The 19,025-nt window shown below is 39.6% G+C and overlaps 1 protein-coding gene across 4 annotated transcripts in view; it reads right to left on the bottom strand.

The window, feature by feature from the left end:
• The window catches only part of LOC126365868 (DALR anticodon-binding domain-containing protein 3), a 52,428-nt gene that overhangs the window by 535 nt on the left and 32,868 nt on the right, over positions 1-19,025 (bottom strand). For 2 of the 4 annotated variants that reach the window (XM_050008550.1, XM_050008551.1), the window contains exons 4-7: positions 13,508-13,707; positions 12,420-12,553; positions 12,116-12,280; positions 5,537-5,679 (exon numbers count right to left, since the gene is read on the bottom strand). In XM_050008550.1, the coding sequence (XP_049864507.1) occupies positions 5,560-5,679; positions 12,116-12,280; positions 12,420-12,553; positions 13,508-13,707 (619 nt within the window). In that variant the 3' untranslated portion in view covers positions 5,537-5,559. Of the gene's footprint in view, positions 1-5,536; positions 5,680-12,115; positions 12,281-12,419; positions 12,554-13,507; positions 13,708-19,025 lie in introns of those variants that run through there. The other 2 variants (XM_050008552.1, XM_050008554.1) reach the window with 2 other exon arrangements.

Here is a 19,025-nt window from a genome sequence, read left to right as displayed (position 1 = left end):
ACACTTACACAGAAGAGCCAAAGAAACTTGTCTAATACCACGTGGGGCCCCCGCGAGCATACGGAAGTGCCACAACACAACATGGCATGGTCTCGACTATTGTCTGAAGTAGTGCTGGAGGGAATTGACACCATGAATCTTACAAGGCTGTCCATAAATCCGTAAGAGTACCAAGGATTGAGATCTCTTCTGAAAAGCAAGTTGCAAGGCAATCCAGATATACTGAACAATGTTCATGTCTGGGGAGTTTGGTGGCCAGCAGCAGTGTTTAAACTCAGTAGTGTCCCTGGAGCCACTCTGTAGCAATTTGGATGTTTGGGGGTCACAATGGCCTGCTGGAATTGCCAAAGTCCATCAGAATGCACAATGAATGTGAAAGGATGCAGGTTATCAGACAGGATGCTTATGTATGTGTTGCCTGTCACAGTAATATCTAGACTTATCAGGAGTCCCATATCACTCAAGTAGCACACACTCCACACCATTAGAGACTCCACCAGCAGACATGCAGGTTCATGGTTTCATGAGGTTGTCTCCATACCTGTACATGTCCATCCACTCAATACAATTTGAAACGAGACTTGACCGATTAGGCAACATGTTTCCAGTCATCAACAGTCTAATGTTGGTGTTGACGCGCCCAGGCAAGGTGTAAAACTTTGTGTCATGCAGTCATCAAGGGCACACAAGTGAGCCTTTGACTCTGAAAGCCCGTAATGATGATGTTTCATTGAATAGTTCACACACTGACACTTGCTGAAGGCCCAGCATTGAGAACTGCAGCAATTTGCAGAAGTGTTGCACTTCTGTCATGTTGTATCCTTCTCCTCAGTCGCCTTCGGTCCCATCATTACAGGATATTTTTCCAACAGCAGCAATGTTAGAGATTTGATGTTTCACTGGATTCCTGATATTCAGGTATACTCGTGAAATGGTCGTAAGGGAAAATCCCTACTTCATCGCTACCTCGGAGATGCTGTGTCCCATCATTCGTGTGCGACTATAACACCAAGTTCAAACTCATTCAAATCTTTTTAGTTGGCAACCACAGCACCGTATTCTGTCTGTTTACATATCTCTGTATTTGAATAAGCATGCCTATGACAGTTTCTTTGGCACTTCAGTGTATGTGGCTTATACTCAATAATGTTTAACTCCATGGGATCTGTATCAGGCGATGATAATAATAGGACATCAAGAGTATACAAAGAAGGGCAGCACAAATAGGCATAGACTTCTTTGACTGGTGAGACAGTTTAACAGAAATTCTGCAAATCTTAACTGATAAGCTCCCTAAGAAAGACCCGGTTCTGTCTATGGAATCTGAGTATTTTTCCACCCACAACACATTGCTCCTGCAAGAAACATGACAACAAAATTACTGTAAAAAACACATTTATGGAGGCATGTAAGCAATCAAGAAAATTACATCCACCTTACAGTTATAGTGAAGTGTGAAAACATAAATAAACAAGCAAAAGGCAGTATATTCAAAAGCTCAAATGTAACATAATTGTGCCGTGAAGAGAATTGCAGCACTTACTATGCAAAGTAAAGGGCAATGTGGTGAAACTGGCAACTTATTATCTGAATCCATTCCAAGACTGGTAAAATAACTACTTATTACCAGCAGACCGACAAATGACATAAGGTTACAAAAACTCAGCTGTACTCACAAATTGGGTATTATTGACCATTGATCTAAACATAAGAAAAACTCTATGTTAAGTAATTATGCATTGGTGATAAAAATTCTTTTACTTCAGTTACTATACTCGTATTTACAGTTCAAAAGTTGTAATATTTTAAAAAGGGTGACTTTTTAACTTTTTTAATTAGCTATAACTTTCATTCTTGTGACTGTAAAAAACCACCACCACCTCGTTTCTGGGCCTGACACTTCACAGCGGCAACTAGAGTAATAACATCAGTTAATCTGTTATAGTTATGTATTTATATACACACAAATAAAACTTTTGATGTGTTTGGTGAAATCAGGTTGAAGTCGACCACCTGAGAAACCTGGAGTGAGGTCTACTGTCTTTTCTCAAGCAGTTCTTTTCTATACAAATGTTCATAAATACAGCAAGAAGTGATGTAATGAATGCAGAAACAATGTGTCAAAGTAGATGCAGCAACAATTGTCTATAACAGTCTAGTACTGGACTCAGGAAATCATTGTTGCAAGTGTCTGTATGCCAACTTACAAATTTGTCATGTAGGCCACAGTTCTGTTTGTTGTGTCATACAGCTGAGATCAGAAGAGCTGTCAGTGTAAAAATGCTGTGTGTGTGTGTGTGTGTGTGTGTGTGTGTGTGTGTGTGTGTGTGTGTGTGTGTGTGAGAGAGAGAGAGATCAATGACTATTGTAACAGAATATTGTCAAATGATATTTCACAAAATCCAAAGGAATTCTAGGAAAAGGCTGATGGTGTACAAAAAAAGCTGAAATGCTTAACTGTGTTTTAAAATGTCCCAATTTAATCCTCTTAACACCAAAAAGATGAATGAAATAAGTATTAGTGTTAGTAGTGTTGAGAAACAGCTGAAATCGTTAAAACTGAACACAGCTCCAGGCAGTTCTTGGGAAGAGGCACAGGTCACACCCATCTACAGAAAGGGTAGTAAAAGTGATCCACACAACTACCGTCCAATATCCTTCACGTCGATTTGTTGTAGAATCTTAGAACATTCAGCGCTCAAACATAATGAGGTATCTTGAGCAGAATGACCTCCTCAATGCCAACCAGCATGGATTCTGAAAACATCAATCACGCGAAACCCAACTTGCACTTTTCTCACATGATATGACATGGATAAAGACAACCAGGTAGATGCAATGTTTCTCGATGTCCGAAAAGCATTTGCTTGTTGTCAAAAGTACCATCATGTGGGGTATCAAGAGGAATTTGTGACTGGATGAGGTCTTTTTGCTAGGGAGGACACAGTATGTTATCTTGGATGGAGAGTCATCGTCAGCTGTAGAAGTAACTTTGAGCGCGCCCCAAGAAAATGTGTTGGGACCCTTTATTTTCATGTTGTGTATTAATGACCTTACAGCCTATATTATTAGTAAAATCGGACTTTTTGAAGATGATGCAGTTATCTACAATGTGGCAAGAGAAGCTGTAATATATATTCATTTAGATCTTGATAAGCATTCATTGTGGTGTGGAGATTGGCAACTTGCTCTAAATGCTCAGAAATGTATAACTTTGCACTTCACAAAAAAAAAAAACCTATGACTAATTGGTTTATTGGTACAATGCTGGGGAAGTGCAAAAGTCTACAAAGGAGATTGCTTACAAATCACTCAGGTGGAGCATTCTAGAATATTGCTCAAGTGTGTGGGACTTGTACCAGATAAGACTAACAGGGAATACTGAATGTGTACAGAAAGTCAGCACAAATAGTCACAGGTTTGTTTAAACCATGGGAGAGAGTCACAGAGACACCATAGGAACTGAACTGGCAGACTCTTCAAGACAAACGTAAACTATCCAGAGAAAGTCTTAACAAATTTTCAAGAATCAGTTTGAATTATTACTCTAGGGATATACTAGAACTCCCTATGTATCACACACATTAGAATAATTACTGCATGTACAGAGGCATTGAAACAATCATTCTTCCCATGTTCCACACGTGAATGGAACAGGAAAAAACTCTAGTAACTGGTATAATCGGACGTACCCTCTACCATGTACTTCATGGTGGTTTACAGAGCACAGATATAGATGTAGATGTAGAAGAGGCTCTACTGCTGTACTGATTACACATACGAACTGTGCAAATTGGGGATTCCTGCTTTCCGTCATGGATATTCGATATACAGCAAAGACATTACCTTGCATTCTTATTACAAGAAAACAGTGAAACACTATGTGGAAAGTTCTTACAAAATGCCAAGTACAACTAGATGTTACATTCCTTCATAAAAATGACTCACTCTGTTCAGCATGTAATTGATGACATAGACACACTCCAGGTTTCAGTTGTTGTAAGAAATTTGCCAAACCCAATAGCAGGAAGAAAGTGGGATTTTCCTTTTTAAGATGAGATGTCAGGGTTCAGAGTACAGTGACTACATTTTTTGTGTGTGTTTCTTTGGAATTTCATAAATCAAATTTGTAATCACCTTTTTTACCCTTAAACTTTCTCTTTATCTTACTCTGAAATCAGTATTCATATTTAATTATCATGCCAAATTTATTTTTAAGTATTCACAAAGTTTGACAACAATTAAACTCACCCTAGTCTCAAACAATATGTGACTATCAAATAACAGATAATTGGTTAAATTCACCCCCTGGTGAGGTGAAGTTAACTAACAGTTCTTTTTAAAATTATCTGATCTGTTAGAACAAGAAGTAAAGATCAAATATTTTACGCATGCTCCATAAGAAAAACCAATATACTAGTTTTAATGGTTTCAGAAATATTTATTTTCAAAGTCCAAATTCACCCCATTTGCTGGTAATGGAGTCTCAGGTTTCGAATCTGTAAGATGCACACTTACAATAAGGGAACAAATGCAGAAGGAGACTGGTACAGTGGAGTACAGGGAACATATCAGCCATAGTAACATTTTTAAATAATCAAGGCATGAAAAAATAACAAACAAGAAAATCAAATAGCTAATATCAGTTTATATTGCACTGAAGGCCACCTGCTGACCTAATATTATCAGTTAAAAAAACAGCTATTTTAATCATCATTTCATCAGTGAATACTGGAAGTGGCACTGTGTTGTGAACACCAATTAACAGTTACACAAATGTTTACAAGCATAGAAAGTATAGAGATGCACTGAAGTCTAATGTACCACAAATTTCGTATCAAATTTTGCCACTCTTGAAAGTTCCACATTGCATTAATGATGCATAATTAAAATAAAAAAAATCATCTACAAAATCATTATTGATTTGGATGAGAATGAACCTCTCAAATTGTGAAGAGAGGTAACTTTGTGTGTGTGTGTGTGTGTGTGTGTGTGTGTGTGTGTGTGTGTGTGTGTGTGTTTTGAGGGGGGGGGGGGGGGCGGCAGGTTAAGTGCCAGGTATGGTATGGTATGGTATGGTATGGTATGGTATGGTCCTCTAGCCCTGATGATTTCAAGTATACTCAGCAGAATTACAAGTAACGGAAAAGGTGGTGATAATGGAGTGTACCTTGAGTTACTACCCTCTTTCCTGCAATGGTCACACAATTTCTATGTCAACAACACCAGTATAGTCACTGCCCAATAGCGAAGATTTAAAATGTGATATACATGTTTACACAAGGTAACATTCTGTGATATACAGACACAGCGAATCACATGCTGAGCTTCTCACAAAGATATCTACATTTGCAACCAAGAACATGGAGAGTTCCTTACTTGAGGCAAATGAATCAGCACACAGTTTTTTTACATTTAACTGGACTAAAATGCTTACACACACACACACACACACACACACACACACACACACACACACACACACACACACAATCATGTATGTAATAATTGGAAATATAAAATTCAAGAATGTTACCTTTCACAAGACACTTGACCATGCTACATTTGATTTACTGTGTCTATACCCATCAGGTGGAGGGAGCTTTGGAGAGTTATCTGAAGTGCCTTGAGTAAATAAATACGAGCACACATGGTAGGGAATAGATGCTGCCTTGGTTCCTGGGGGAAAAAAATTCAAATGCATTACTGAAAGAAATTTTATACTTCAGTTAGAAGCAAAATGGGAAAAACAAAACTATAGATAATATGTCAGCATGCAACACATAAAAGTGCTAAAATGAAAATTGAAACAAAGTATTACTAGTGCAGTAATAACAGGACCCTATTTCAAAAATACGTAGCTTTATGAAGGGCAGGAGTGTGGTACTGGTAATGGAATACATAATGGACGAGACAGAAGACACACAGACACCAAAAAGGAAAGTACTATACAGTGTTCGTAGATCTCAAGAAAGAAATTGACTCAGTAAATAGAGAAAACCTAAAGGAGAAACTGAAAGACCAGAGAGGGAGACATGCAAGTGAAAGCATGAAAGTGATGCTTCCAACAAAATCTAATCCAAAGAAATAACAATGTTGTGGACATGCCGAGTCACATATAGGCACAACAAAAAGACTGTCCAAAAATGATCTTTCAGCCCACACACACACACACACACACACACACACACACACACACACACACACACACACATCCATCCATCCATCCGCACACATACAGAGAGAGGCAGACATGTGTAAAGGCAAAGAGGTTGGGCAGAGATGTCAATCGAGGCAGAAGTACAGAGGCAAAGATGTTGTTGAATAACAAGTGCTGTACGAGGGGCTGCAACTTGAAATTAGCGGAGGTTGAGGCCTGGTGGGTAACGGGAAGAGAGGATATATTGAAGGGCAGGTTCCCATCTCCGGAGTTCTGATAGGTTGGTGTCAGTGGGAAGTATCCAGATAACACAGACGATGTAACACTGTGCCAAGATGTTCTGGCCGTGCACCAAGGCATGTTTAGCCACAGGGTGATCCTCATTACCAACAAACACTGTCTGCCTGTGTCCGTTCATGCGAATGGGCAGTTTGTTGCTGGTCATTCCCACATAGAAGGCTTCACAGTGTAGCAGGTCAGTTGGTAAATCATGTGGGTGCTTTCACACGTGGCTCTGCCTTTGATCGTGTACACTTTCCGGGTTACAGGACTGGAGTAGGTGGTGGTGGGAAGGTGCACGGGACAGGCTTTACACTGGGGGCGGTTACAAGGGTAGGAGCCAGAGGGTAGCGAAGGTGGTTTGGGGATTTCATGGGGATGAACCAAGAGGTTTCGGAACAGACGAGAGGTCATCAAGACACGGAAGAAAAAAGCAGCAGACGCAAGATGGAACCCTGAGGAACACCACATGTAATTAATTCCCAGTCAAGTGAAGACTGATTGCTAACACTACAGGTGTTTTGCAATGACACCCTTTGTTTCCTGTTAGGTAACACTTGAATCATTTTGTAGCACTGCCAGAAATACCATAATATTTTAATTTACTGAAAAGAATGCTATGATTCACACAGGCAAAGGCTTTTGACAGGTCACAGAAAATGCTAGTAGCCTCTAATCTGTTATCTAAAGAATTAAGTACACTCTAATTCTAACAAATTTCAAAACCTATTTTGCACTACCCTGTATGTACATCATGTTTCCTTTTAAACTGCAGTGGATTATTTGCAACAGACTTCAAGATGGAATAAATTTACTATGAAGTAGTAATCAAAATGCCCAATTCCATAAACAAATGTCTACAAGATGATCGTGGGTGAGCACCACAAAATATTCTTACAGCCTTTTTCGAGCAAATAATGACTTTTTCCTCTTAAAGATTTGTTACTCGGCAACATTGCTCAATGAGAATATGCAAAATATATCAGCTTATTGTTTCGTTTCTCCCCAAGATTCACAATGATTTGAAGTGCAAATGTGGCTGAACAAAGTTGGTCCCACTATTCCAAAAACAGCTTTTTCCAGTTTAAATTTTCCGGAAGTATCGACAGCCGAAATTTTTTAAGTTTCCACCCTAGTTATTACCTCTTGACCATATGCTACCCTTATCATTGGTGTAGTAGCTCTAGATGTGCCGAATGTTATGTCTTTTCGAAATTGACAATGAGACCATTCAGGGCAAACCAGTGAAAAATACTTTTAAGAATATTATTTACCATTTATCCTCTTGCTATATGTATTTTGGATGATTACAGTATTTGTGTCATCAACAACAAGAACTACTTCTGCTTGTATATCAAACAGAAGGTCATTCACATATACAAAAACAACAGTGGACCTAATATAGAGCCTTGTGGAACCACATAAGTGATTTCTCTCCAGTCAGAAGATTCCCTTGTGCTTACAATGGCTGAACTACTAAGTACAGTGGTTGGTTGATTGGTTTAAAAGAGGGGGGGAGGCATCAAACTGCTACGTCATCAGTCATTTGTTCCGAATAAAACAATGCCACAAGGGTGAGAACAAAACAAGCGAGACTGACAACACAAGACGGAAAGAAACAAACAAAACCACAAGGACGACGGAAGGGTAACCAACACTACTATGGATAAAACGGGAAAAGAAACCCACAGAGAGAAGCAAGAAACAGGTAGAAGGGGTAAAAGCAAGACAGTAGATGACCATGGCTGGCCAACCACGAGAATAAAAAGGAGAAGCCAGCCACTCTGTGAAACATTAAAACATCCACCCTAAAAGCATTAGAGTGGAGAACACGAAGGGACAAAGGACATGCGCTAAAACTTATATAGAACAATAAAGCCCAGTGTCATGTATAAAATGTAAAACTAAATTAGCTGATGAAGTGTTGTCAGTTAAAATTAATGGCAACAAGTCCAGTAACTAAAGAGTCCAACATGGGGCAGCCAAAGAAGGGCAGCTCACTAAGATATGGGCCACTGTCAGTCGGGCAGCACACCGACAGTGACATGGGTCATCACAGTGCAGAAGGTAGCCGTGTGTCACCGAAGTGAGGCCAATGCAGAGCCGACAGAGAACCACAGAGTCCCTGTGAGAGGCCCACATGGAGGACTGCCAGACATTCATAGTCTCCTTAATGGCACAAAGTTTGTTGAGCGTACTGAGACTGTCATTCTGCCTCTCAAAGCTGAAAAACCTGGCAGTGTAAAAATGAACGCAGGTCAGTTATTGGAATGCAGCTCTCCATAAACATTTTCCATGTAGCCTGTTTGGCCAGCCTATCAGCAAGTTCCATGCCTGGGATTCCAATGTGTCCTGGGGACCACACCAACACCACTGAACGACCAGACCATTCCAAGGCACAGTTGGACTCCTGGGTGGTCACTACCAAAGGATGAAGAGGGTAGCACTGGTTGATAGCTTATAGACTGCTCAAGGAGTCAGTACACAGAAGAAATGACTCCCCAGGGCATGAATGGATGTGCTCAAGAGCACAAGATATAGCCATCAGCTCTGCAGTGAAAACATTGCAGCCATCAGCTCTGCAGTGAAAACATTGCAGCCATCAGCTCTGCAGTGAAAACATTGCAGCCATCAGGCAAGGAATACTGTTCAATATGCCCTCCATGGTCATACACGAAGCCGAAGTGACCATCAGTGATCGGGCTGTCGGTGTAAACCACTTCAAGGCCTCGGTACATGTCAAGAATCAAGAGAAAGTGACAGCGGAGAGCTGCAGGGTGAACTGAGTCCTTTGGGCCATGTGAAAGGTCCAGGCAAAGCTGCGGCCTAGGTGTACACCATGGAGGAGCACGTGAATGGACCTGTAGGATAGGTGGTGAAGGTAAGGACTCCAGTGCAGATAGAAGGGATAGGATATGAACTGCAATTGGAAGCCCTGACCTGGGATGCTGATGTAGGAGATGAACCGCCATGGGTGGGAAAAGAAGACGGTAGTTCGGATATGCAGGAGAACTATGAATGTGTGTGACATAACTGACGAGCAGTTGCGTATGCCTGACCTGCAATGGAGGAACTCCAGCCTCCACCAGGATGCTGATCACCACACTTGTCCTAAAAGGTCCTGTCGCTAGTCGAATGCGACAGTGGTGCAGTGGGTCGAGTAAATGCAATGCTGAGGGTGCCGCTGAACCATAAACCAAACTCCCATAGTGAAGGCGGGATTGAACAAGGGCTCTGTAGAGCAGCAGCATCATAGAGTGATCTGCACCCCAGGTAGTGTTGCTCAGGCAACAGAGGGCACCGACTGCCAGCACTTCCACTTAAGTTGACGAAGGTGAGAAAGCCAAGTCAACTGAGTGTAGAAAACCAGTCCTAAAAATCGATATGTCTTGACTACAGTGAGGGGACCATCAGTAAGGTAAAGTTCTGGTTCTGGATGAACAGTATAACACTGACAGAAGTGCATAGCACATAACTTTGTGGCCAAAAACTGGAAGCAGTAGGCTAGAGCACATGTAGGCGGCACTCAGCAACACCAGTACTGGTGGAGTAGTACGAAATGCAGACTTCATCTGCATACAGAGAGGGTGAGATGGATGTTCCTACAGCTGCTGCTAGACTGCATCTAAAAGTAGAGATGCACTCAACATAGAGCCCTGTGGGACTGCATTTTCCTAGATATGGGGGGGGGGGGGGGGGGGGGGAACTATGAGAGGCACCAACTTTGACACGGAAAATATGCAGTGATACAAAATTTTGGATAAAGATCAGGAGCAGGCCCCTGAGACCCACCTCATATAATGTGGCAAGAATATGATGTCACCAAGTAGGGTTGTACGCTTTTGGTAAATCAAAAAAAGACAGCAACAAGGTGTTTGCGTATGGAAAAGGCTGTTCGGGTGTCACACTCGAGGGACACAGGATTATCAGTGGTAGAGAGATCCAGGTGGAAACCCCCTCGCACGGAGCCAGTAGGTCACGAGACTCCAGGACCTAACCCAACTGCCGACACACCATATGTTCAAATAGATTAAAAAGAATGTTGGTGAGGCTGATGAGCCGATAGCTATCCACATCAAGTGGGTGTTTGCCAGGTTTGAGCACAGGTATGATGGCACTCTCCTGCCAGTGTGATGCCATCAAACCAGATCCGGTTGAATATCATGAGGAGATGTCGCTTGTAGTCAGACGAGAGATGTATAATCATCTGACTGGATCCAATGTGGCCCAGGAGCTGTGTCGGGGCAATGTGCAAAGGCAATGAGGAGCTGCCACTCTGTAAATGGGGTGTTATAGGGTTCACTGTGGCGTGTAGTTCTCTCCGTCCTGTAGCCCTACATTCCTCCCATGGTGTAGCAAGCGAGGGCCACAATTTAGTGTCATACCTGTTGGCATTGCATTCAATTTTGCCCTTCTTAGAGACCACAGGTGCCGTATGGTCACCAGCAAGAGATGACTTAGTCCACTTCAATGTGGGTCATCTGCCCTGATGCCACCCACTCTGATCAGGGGCTCTCCCCACAGGTGCCACCCAGCCACAGAGAAGGCGAACTGGCATTATGGCCATTGTCGGGGGAGACCTGATGCCCCAGCAAAATAGGCATCTACTCCTTGGCATACACGGGGAGTTTACAGCTCAGGCATCAGCAGTGCGATCCCTGTGTTGTGAAGGGGCTACCACCAAATTGGTACATGATGGCCCCACCACAATGGACTGGCTACCATGCTGGATATTGGGTGCAGAGAAATCCAATATTATCATGGGGGCGAAGGAGGACAGGAGACAACAGAAGAAGATGACATACCCCAAAAGTGTCCTCGCCCAAGTAATTGAATCACAGGTTGAGATGCAAAGTCATGATAAGAGATTCTGGAGACCGAATCTAAGGGCACTATGGATAACTCATGCACCACATCAGGTGTCCTTCCCCATATGACCCGCACTTCTGTAGAATTTCGAAAGTCGCAGGTCTAACCATAAAATGGGACCTGAACTCACAGGGCTGAAAAGTGTGTGACTCTCTTTTAGGCACATCTTCGGACAGGCAGGAATACCTCGGGCCTACTCTAATCCTGATGTACAATGTTCTGTGTTATTTTAGTTAGATATAACATTGTCGGTTGGTTGGCTATGCCAACAATTTCATAAAAACTCAGTTTATCTAGGAGAAAATTGCGATTCACACAGTCAATGCCTTAGAAAGGATACAGGAAGTACCAAGAAGTGCTATTTTGTTATTTAATCCTTTTAATATCTGGTGAGTGGATGTGCAAATTGCATTCTTGGTTAGGCAATACTTCTGAAATCCAAACTGATTTACTGAGTATATTATTGTGACACACTCATGATAGTATTTTAGAACATACCACCTTCTCAAAAGGTTTCATAAATGATGTTGGTACTGCACACTTATGCAAATTTACTTTCCACGAAATGTTGATGCGAAAGATAAAATAAACATTTCTCTTATTCTTAAAATTTAGCATTCTATCTACTATAAAAGCATTTCACATTTTATATAGAGAATCTAAACTTAGTGCTCTTGAATTTGCACTGCGAAAAACATTGTTAAATATTAATCTCATACAAAGTATCACCACAGCTCACTTTCCCACAGTAACCAGCATTTAGTTAACACTAAAGTTGTTTTCAACAGAAAAAGAAAAATAGCTTACTCTCAGAATTCGAATTCTGCGGTAGTAAACACTGAAGGTCTTGCACATTGCACTGAGAAATACACAAATTACATGGGGCTTCAGAATGCCTTTCTCAAGATCATTCCCCAAGGAATTCACAATTGATGGATAAACTATAATGAAATGCAAGAGCTGCCACTCCTCCTAAATAAGAAAAACATATTAGTTTCAGCAAATGAACTGACGTAAATATCAATCTGGCTAAAAACTATTTTATCCATGTAAGTAAGAGCCTATAATTAAGGAAAAAATGTTGTCCTATGGAATATGCAAAAATACTTACATCACACTTCAGTAACGCGAAGTCAATCTCATCCAAAGTTAGCAAGGTAGGATACAATTTCTTTTCTTCCTTCTCATGGAACTGTTTAAGAATTGATGTTATTCTGGCATAATTGTACAATACAAATGTAGCGCCTATAAAAAATGAGATGTAGCTGGCACAAATTCTTCACCATTAATTTTATTTTGAAACATTACTTAATTCCATTATACTAAATTTGAAAAATTACAACACTCATGGAAATTTTGTTAATAATTTTCTATTTCTGCTTTAACACAAGTAACACTCTTCAGTGCTACCTTATTAAAAGTGAACTTCACTCGCTAGAGTTATTAGTAATTTGGCTTTTAAATAAGAATGTGCTGGGGGTGAGTGGAAAAAACAGAAATACTAGTATTTGTTGTAAACATTAGAGATTATCACAAATCATTTCAGCCATGTTCAGACACCTTTGTGTACATTTTCTACTGAATTTTAAAATGTGTCCTTACTATGAGGACCAGGTGCAAAATCATCAGATCTTTGTAATTCTATCATGATGGCCATTCCAATGTATATAGGATAAAGAACCATGTTTTTGTCTATGAACCTACACCCTTGAAATGTCAGGATCACAATTTTACATTATGCATAACTTATTTCTTGTAATGTTTCATAATGGAGAAAGTTAAGTACTTCTCTCTCTCTCTCTCTCTCTCTCTCTCTCTCTCTCACACACACACACACACACACACACACACACACACACACACACACAATGATGAACAACACTTGAGAACAACTGTAAATAGAGGTTCTGAATGGAAACTCCTTTATACATACATAGTACAAGGAACCAGTATTGTCTACTTAGAATTATATTATTTTCCCTTTTTTCATGTTAACAAGCTATGATTTTCCTTCCTCACCCAGAAGACCATATATGATATGCGGGGGAGTGGGAGGGAGGGGGAGTGGGAGGGAGAGAGAGAGAGCTGAACAGAAGTCTCGCACTTCACCATTGCTAAAGCCCTGCACCAACTTAAACTAGCCTTGTCCTAAATGTTCCACCTTTTTAGCAATTATTTAGTATGCTGATTCTGACATACCTTTACTGCTACGTTCCCTTGAAACTTTGTAGTCAGATTCCAGAGACAGTGAAACAGTTTGCGATGGTTTTACTTTAAGCAACTCCATCTTGACAGCTGCTTCACCTAGAGAAGAAATCAAACTGTTCCACTTAACATCACCTTCCACAGCAGTGCCATATTTATGCAGTGCTGCAGTTCTCATGTCACTTTCTCGCAATCTGTTAACGAAAAAGGTCTTCAGTATTTATACATACAATCTGTGACAAAATAAAACTAATAAAGAGCCTCTCTATACTGCCTTTACAACTCTATTATACCTGCTCAACATTCTTATCACTGTCAACAGAATGTTGAATATGCTCAGAGTAGTTTTATAGTATCCTTTTTATCATCAGCTTAGTGAAAACCTTTACACATAAAGTATCTGTAAGATACTGTAACACTTTAATCATGTGCACTCTTCTTCCAAGAATCATCATGTCAATCCAAACCCTGGAATGTTCATTGCAGTAGATATATAATTATTCTCTGCCACCCCCCCTCCCCCTCCCAGAATTTCCACCTTGTACCTAACTTTCGTTCTCTTTTCTATTCTGTCCATCATTTATGTTACCTTTTCAAACTCTTTCATAATTACTGCCTCCCTCCAATATAATTATAAAAGTGACAATATGTAACTGATATTTCATGGGATAAATGTTACTCTGAAACATCCAAAATATTCACTTATATGTACATTACAGGCCACTGCATTTTGCTTGCAATGTCTTTTTTTCCATTTTCAAAATGTTTTATTTTGATTAAACATTCAATAGTTATACTAAAGGAAAAATGACATTGTGTCTCCTTTGTTCTTACATTAGATTTTCTTCTTTTTTTATGGGTCTGAAGATAGCCTATTATGACCAAAACCATCAATTGTGATAAGAATGTTATATTGTTTGCAATTGTTGTTCCTCTCTCAGGTTAATTTTGACAGATTTTTACTTCGTATCTTTGCCATCCATCTATTTACTGCTGCGTTTTCATGTTATCTTACTGGCAGGCTATTCCAATGAGATTTTAGATGTTGAGCCCTTCATTAGGGGTTTGCTTTTTACCACAAAAAATAAAATCCTCTGGTACACAGAACTTTCATTTGTTGCAGTCTTTGTACTTGATTTGTCTCTTATAATACATGCACACCGTAACATTGTTGGGTAGTTGGGACCTTTTCTACCTTCGCCATCCTCAAATAGCTCTTTCTGCCAGAAAATCTTTAAGAAACACAGTTTTTTCCTGTTTTCCCTCTTTATGGCTGAATCTTAGAAGAAAGGAAAATACATGTATTTGTGTGTTTGTTTCATGGAGTCCTCACTCAGAGTACATAGCAGAAGCCTTTGGTGATGTATACTTCCAGAAAGTGAAATAAATTACTCAGAATTGCAAAAAATCAATGAAATGCTTCACTTCAACTCAGCTTTAATTATTGTTACATTTTTTAATTAGTATGAACAAAAATTCTTAAACCTCATGTCACATTATAGGGATACTTTGCAGCTTAGGTTTCTTGTAATTATCAGGATATATGTTGGACCCTTGATTCAATAGTTTGCACTCAATGTCATTTCTTCAATTTTACAAACACTGCACTATAAAATCCTGTATAACTATGGGTAACCATGGGTAACAGAAGAAATACTTCAGCTGATTGATGAAAGAAGGAATACAGAAATACAAGACGATGAGGAATGAAATAAACAGGAAGTGCAAGGAAGCCAAGATGAAATGGCAGCTGCATGAAAAATGTGGAGACATCGCAAAATAAATGGTAGTCGGAGGGACTGACTTAGCATATAAGGAAGTCAAAACAACCTTTGGTGAAATTTAAAGCAAGTGTGGTAACATCAAGAGTGCAACTGGGATTCCATTGTTAAATGCTGGGAACAGTACATTGAAGGCCTCTGTGAGGGGGCAGATTAGTCTGATGTGATAGAGTAAGAAACAGGAGTCAATTTAGAAAAGAATCAGAGTATTAGAATCAGATATTGAGAGAGATTTGTATGACTTAACATCAAATAAGGCAGAAGGGATCGATAACATTCCATCGCAATTTCTAAAATCATTAGGAGATGTGGCAACAGAACGACTATTCACATTGGTGTGTAGCTTGTCTGAGTCTGGCAATATACCATCTGACTTTCGGAAAAACATCATCCACACAATTCCAAAGACTGCAGGTGTGGACAAGTGCGAGAATCACCACAGAATCAGCTTATCAGCTCATGCATCCAACTTGGCGATGAGAATAATAAACAGAAGAACTGAAAAGAAAATTGAGAATGTGTTAGATGACTATCAGTTTGGCTTTAGGAAAGGTAAAGGCACCAGAGAGGTAATTCTGACATTGGAGTTGATAATGGAAGCAAGACTGAAGAAAAATCAACACACATTCATAGGATTTGTTGTCAAAAAAAAAAAAAAAAAAAAAAAAAAAAAAAAAAAAAAAAAAAAGTGTTCAACAGTGTAAAATGGTGCAAGATGTTTGAAATTCTGAGAAAATAGGGGTAAGCTATAGGGAGAGATGGGTAATACACAATATGTACAAGAACCAGATGGAACCAGTGGACGACCAAGAACGAAATGCTCGGATTACCAGGATGTAAAAAAGGGATATAGTCTTTTGCCCCTACTGTTCAATATGTACATTGAAGCAACAATGATGGAAACAGAAGAAAGGTTCAGGAGTAGAATTAAAATTCAAGGTGAAAAGGTGTCAATGATAATACGATTGGCTGATGACATTGTTAATCTCAGTGAAAGTGAAGAAGAATTACATGATCTGCTGAATGGAATGGGCAGTCTAATGAGTACAGAATATGGATTGAGAGTAAATTGAAGAAAGTAATGAGAAGTAGCAGAAATGAGAACAACGAGTAACTTAACATCAAGATTGAAGGTCACAAATTAGATGAAGTTAAAGAATTCTGCTACCTAGGTAGCAAAATAACCAATGACTGACAGAGCAAGGAGGACATCAAAAGCAAACCAGCACTGGCAAAAAGGGCATTCTTGGCCAAGAGAAGTCTACTAGTATCAAAGGTAGGTCTTAATTTGAGGAAGAAATTTCTGAGAATATACATTTGGAGCTCAGCATTGTATGTAGTGAAACATGGACTCTGGAAAAACTGCAACAGAAGAGGATTGAAACATTTGAGATGCGGTGCTACAGACAAATATTGAAAATTAGTTGAACTGATAAGGTAAGGAATGAGGAGGTTTTGCACAGAATAAGAGAGGAAAGGAATATGTGGAAAACACTGACAAGGAGACAGAACAGGATGATAGGACATCTGTTAAAGTGTACAACAACATCCTCGCCCTTGCCACTCAAACATAATCTTATTTTTATCTGTGAGGCTGTGCTTTAACATCACTGTGTTATCTATGAGGTTCAGCATGGCAATCAAGAGTTTGTATAGCCTAATACAAAGTAACCGCTCCCACCCTCACATGGAATATTAGAAATTCCTTGGACTCTCAGATCAAGGTTATCCAATACAAGTCAGAATATTTCTTAATTTTTCTGTGTGGCTGGAAGGCAGGTCTGATTCCTTGCTCATTTAAGACTGTACCTATACCACTCATATTTGCACTGCAGAATGGAAGCTGAGCTATAGGTCAACCCACCTGACTAGGTCGACAGTATGAAGAAGCAGTTTCTGAATCAGAGCTGGTTTAATATCATGGACTGAGTGGTCAAGCTGACTTTGTTTGCATTCAACTAATACACATAAGAAAGGCCACTTGGCATCATTCTACATTCCTGTAAACGTATTGTGTCGGTGTATGCAGCAGCACCAAATTAAAAATGTATTGTCCAAATAATTGAAGAAGCAGGATGAATGGAGGGGAGGCTTCAAAACCTATCAAAAGAAATTTACACTGGGATGGAGGGCACTGTCTAAAACTTGCAATTTTATCGAAATATGAGATGCCACATCAGCCAGAAAATTTTTATTATATGTTTCTGCTGTTATGCTAAGAAGATAATTAGCATTACAAAGATTTTTGGATGCTCTTTAACATATTAGGGGAGCAAGTAAGAAAAGTTGCCAATGAGTAATTCCCGCACTAATAAAGAAATGAGATACACAAAAAACTGAAATAGCAAAGATTTCAAATACAGCTAAACAGTTGTGAGTTCAAAATGTATTGACACATTACACACAGCTTTACATACAGAAATAAATTTCATATTGTGAAGGGAGCAACACAGTAGGACACCACGACACAAGCTGCCACAAACATTTAACAGAATAACATAATGGCTTGGCTTGTTTTGGGGAAAGAGACCAGACAGTGAGGTCATTGGTCTCATCGGATTAGGAAAGGACAGGGAAGGAAGTCGGCCGTGTCCTTTGAAAGGAGCCATCCCGGCATTCGCCTGGAGCGATTTAGGGAAATGCAAAACAAATGGAGAATGCAAAGATTACTCTGTCCCCCTCCATTTAATAATCCCCCATTTAAGCAGTCCTCCAGTGATATTCATTGGCCGGGAGAAATTACTCTAATTGCAGAAAATAATTGATTAGTTTTATGATTTGTTCATCAAATTATTACTAATGAGTTTGCAATTTTGTAGGCAACCCAAACTGTGCTCGGAATTATCACATTAATTTTATTTAACTCCTTGTCTCTTCGTGATTGGAACTGATGAGTACAGCTGTTGTGTGCACACCCAGGACATTGTATGTCCTCAAAAAGTATCTTCAATCCCACGTCCGGCCATCCTGATTTAGGTTTTCCGAAATCATGATCGTGTAAATGTAACACTGCAAATAAAAAACAGTCTAATGGTGGTACTGACTTTAAAGAAATATATTATGACTGTGGCCCCACATTATGAAGAAATTATAAAAAAAATTATTATGAAAAAATTACTACATTGTTAGGTGTACTATGGAATATGAATCTGGGCTCTTCACCCACTGTTATGACCTAATTACTTATTGTGCCCAATGCCCATCCTGCACAAGGTTTTTGGGGTGATTAGCAAATGGTAAAAAATAACAGCAAGTAACGTTCTGGATTTGTTGTGTGGCTGTAGTAGTAATGAACAATCTGAATTTATATCCATATTCTGCAAACCCCTTTAAAGTGTGTAGCAGAGGGTACTTCCAATACGAGTATTTGCTTAGAGTCACCTTTTAAAGTTGGTTCTTAAAACTTTGTAAGTATGCTTCCTTGGAATAGCTTACATCTATCTTCAAGGGTCTGCCAATTTAGTTTCTTCAACATCTCTGCGACTCTCCCATAGGTCAAACAAGACTGAAAATTCTTACTGCCCTTCTCTATGCCATTCAATATCCCCCGTTAGTCCTATTTGATGGGTCTCACATATTTGAGCAATATTATAGGATGGGCCACATGTGTGATTTGTAAACAATCCCATTTATAGACTGATTGTATTTCCCTAGTATTCTACCAATACACCAATGTATGCCACCTACTTTACCTACAACTGACCTATGTTAACTCTGACTCGCTAATACTG

Source organism: Schistocerca gregaria, chromosome 4, assembly GCF_023897955.1.
Source record: "Schistocerca gregaria isolate iqSchGreg1 chromosome 4, iqSchGreg1.2, whole genome shotgun sequence".
Classification (NCBI taxonomy): Eukaryota; Metazoa; Arthropoda; class Insecta; order Orthoptera; family Acrididae; genus Schistocerca; species Schistocerca gregaria.
Note: the sequence above shows the minus strand (reverse complement) of the source record. Positions and strands in the feature narration are given on the sequence as shown.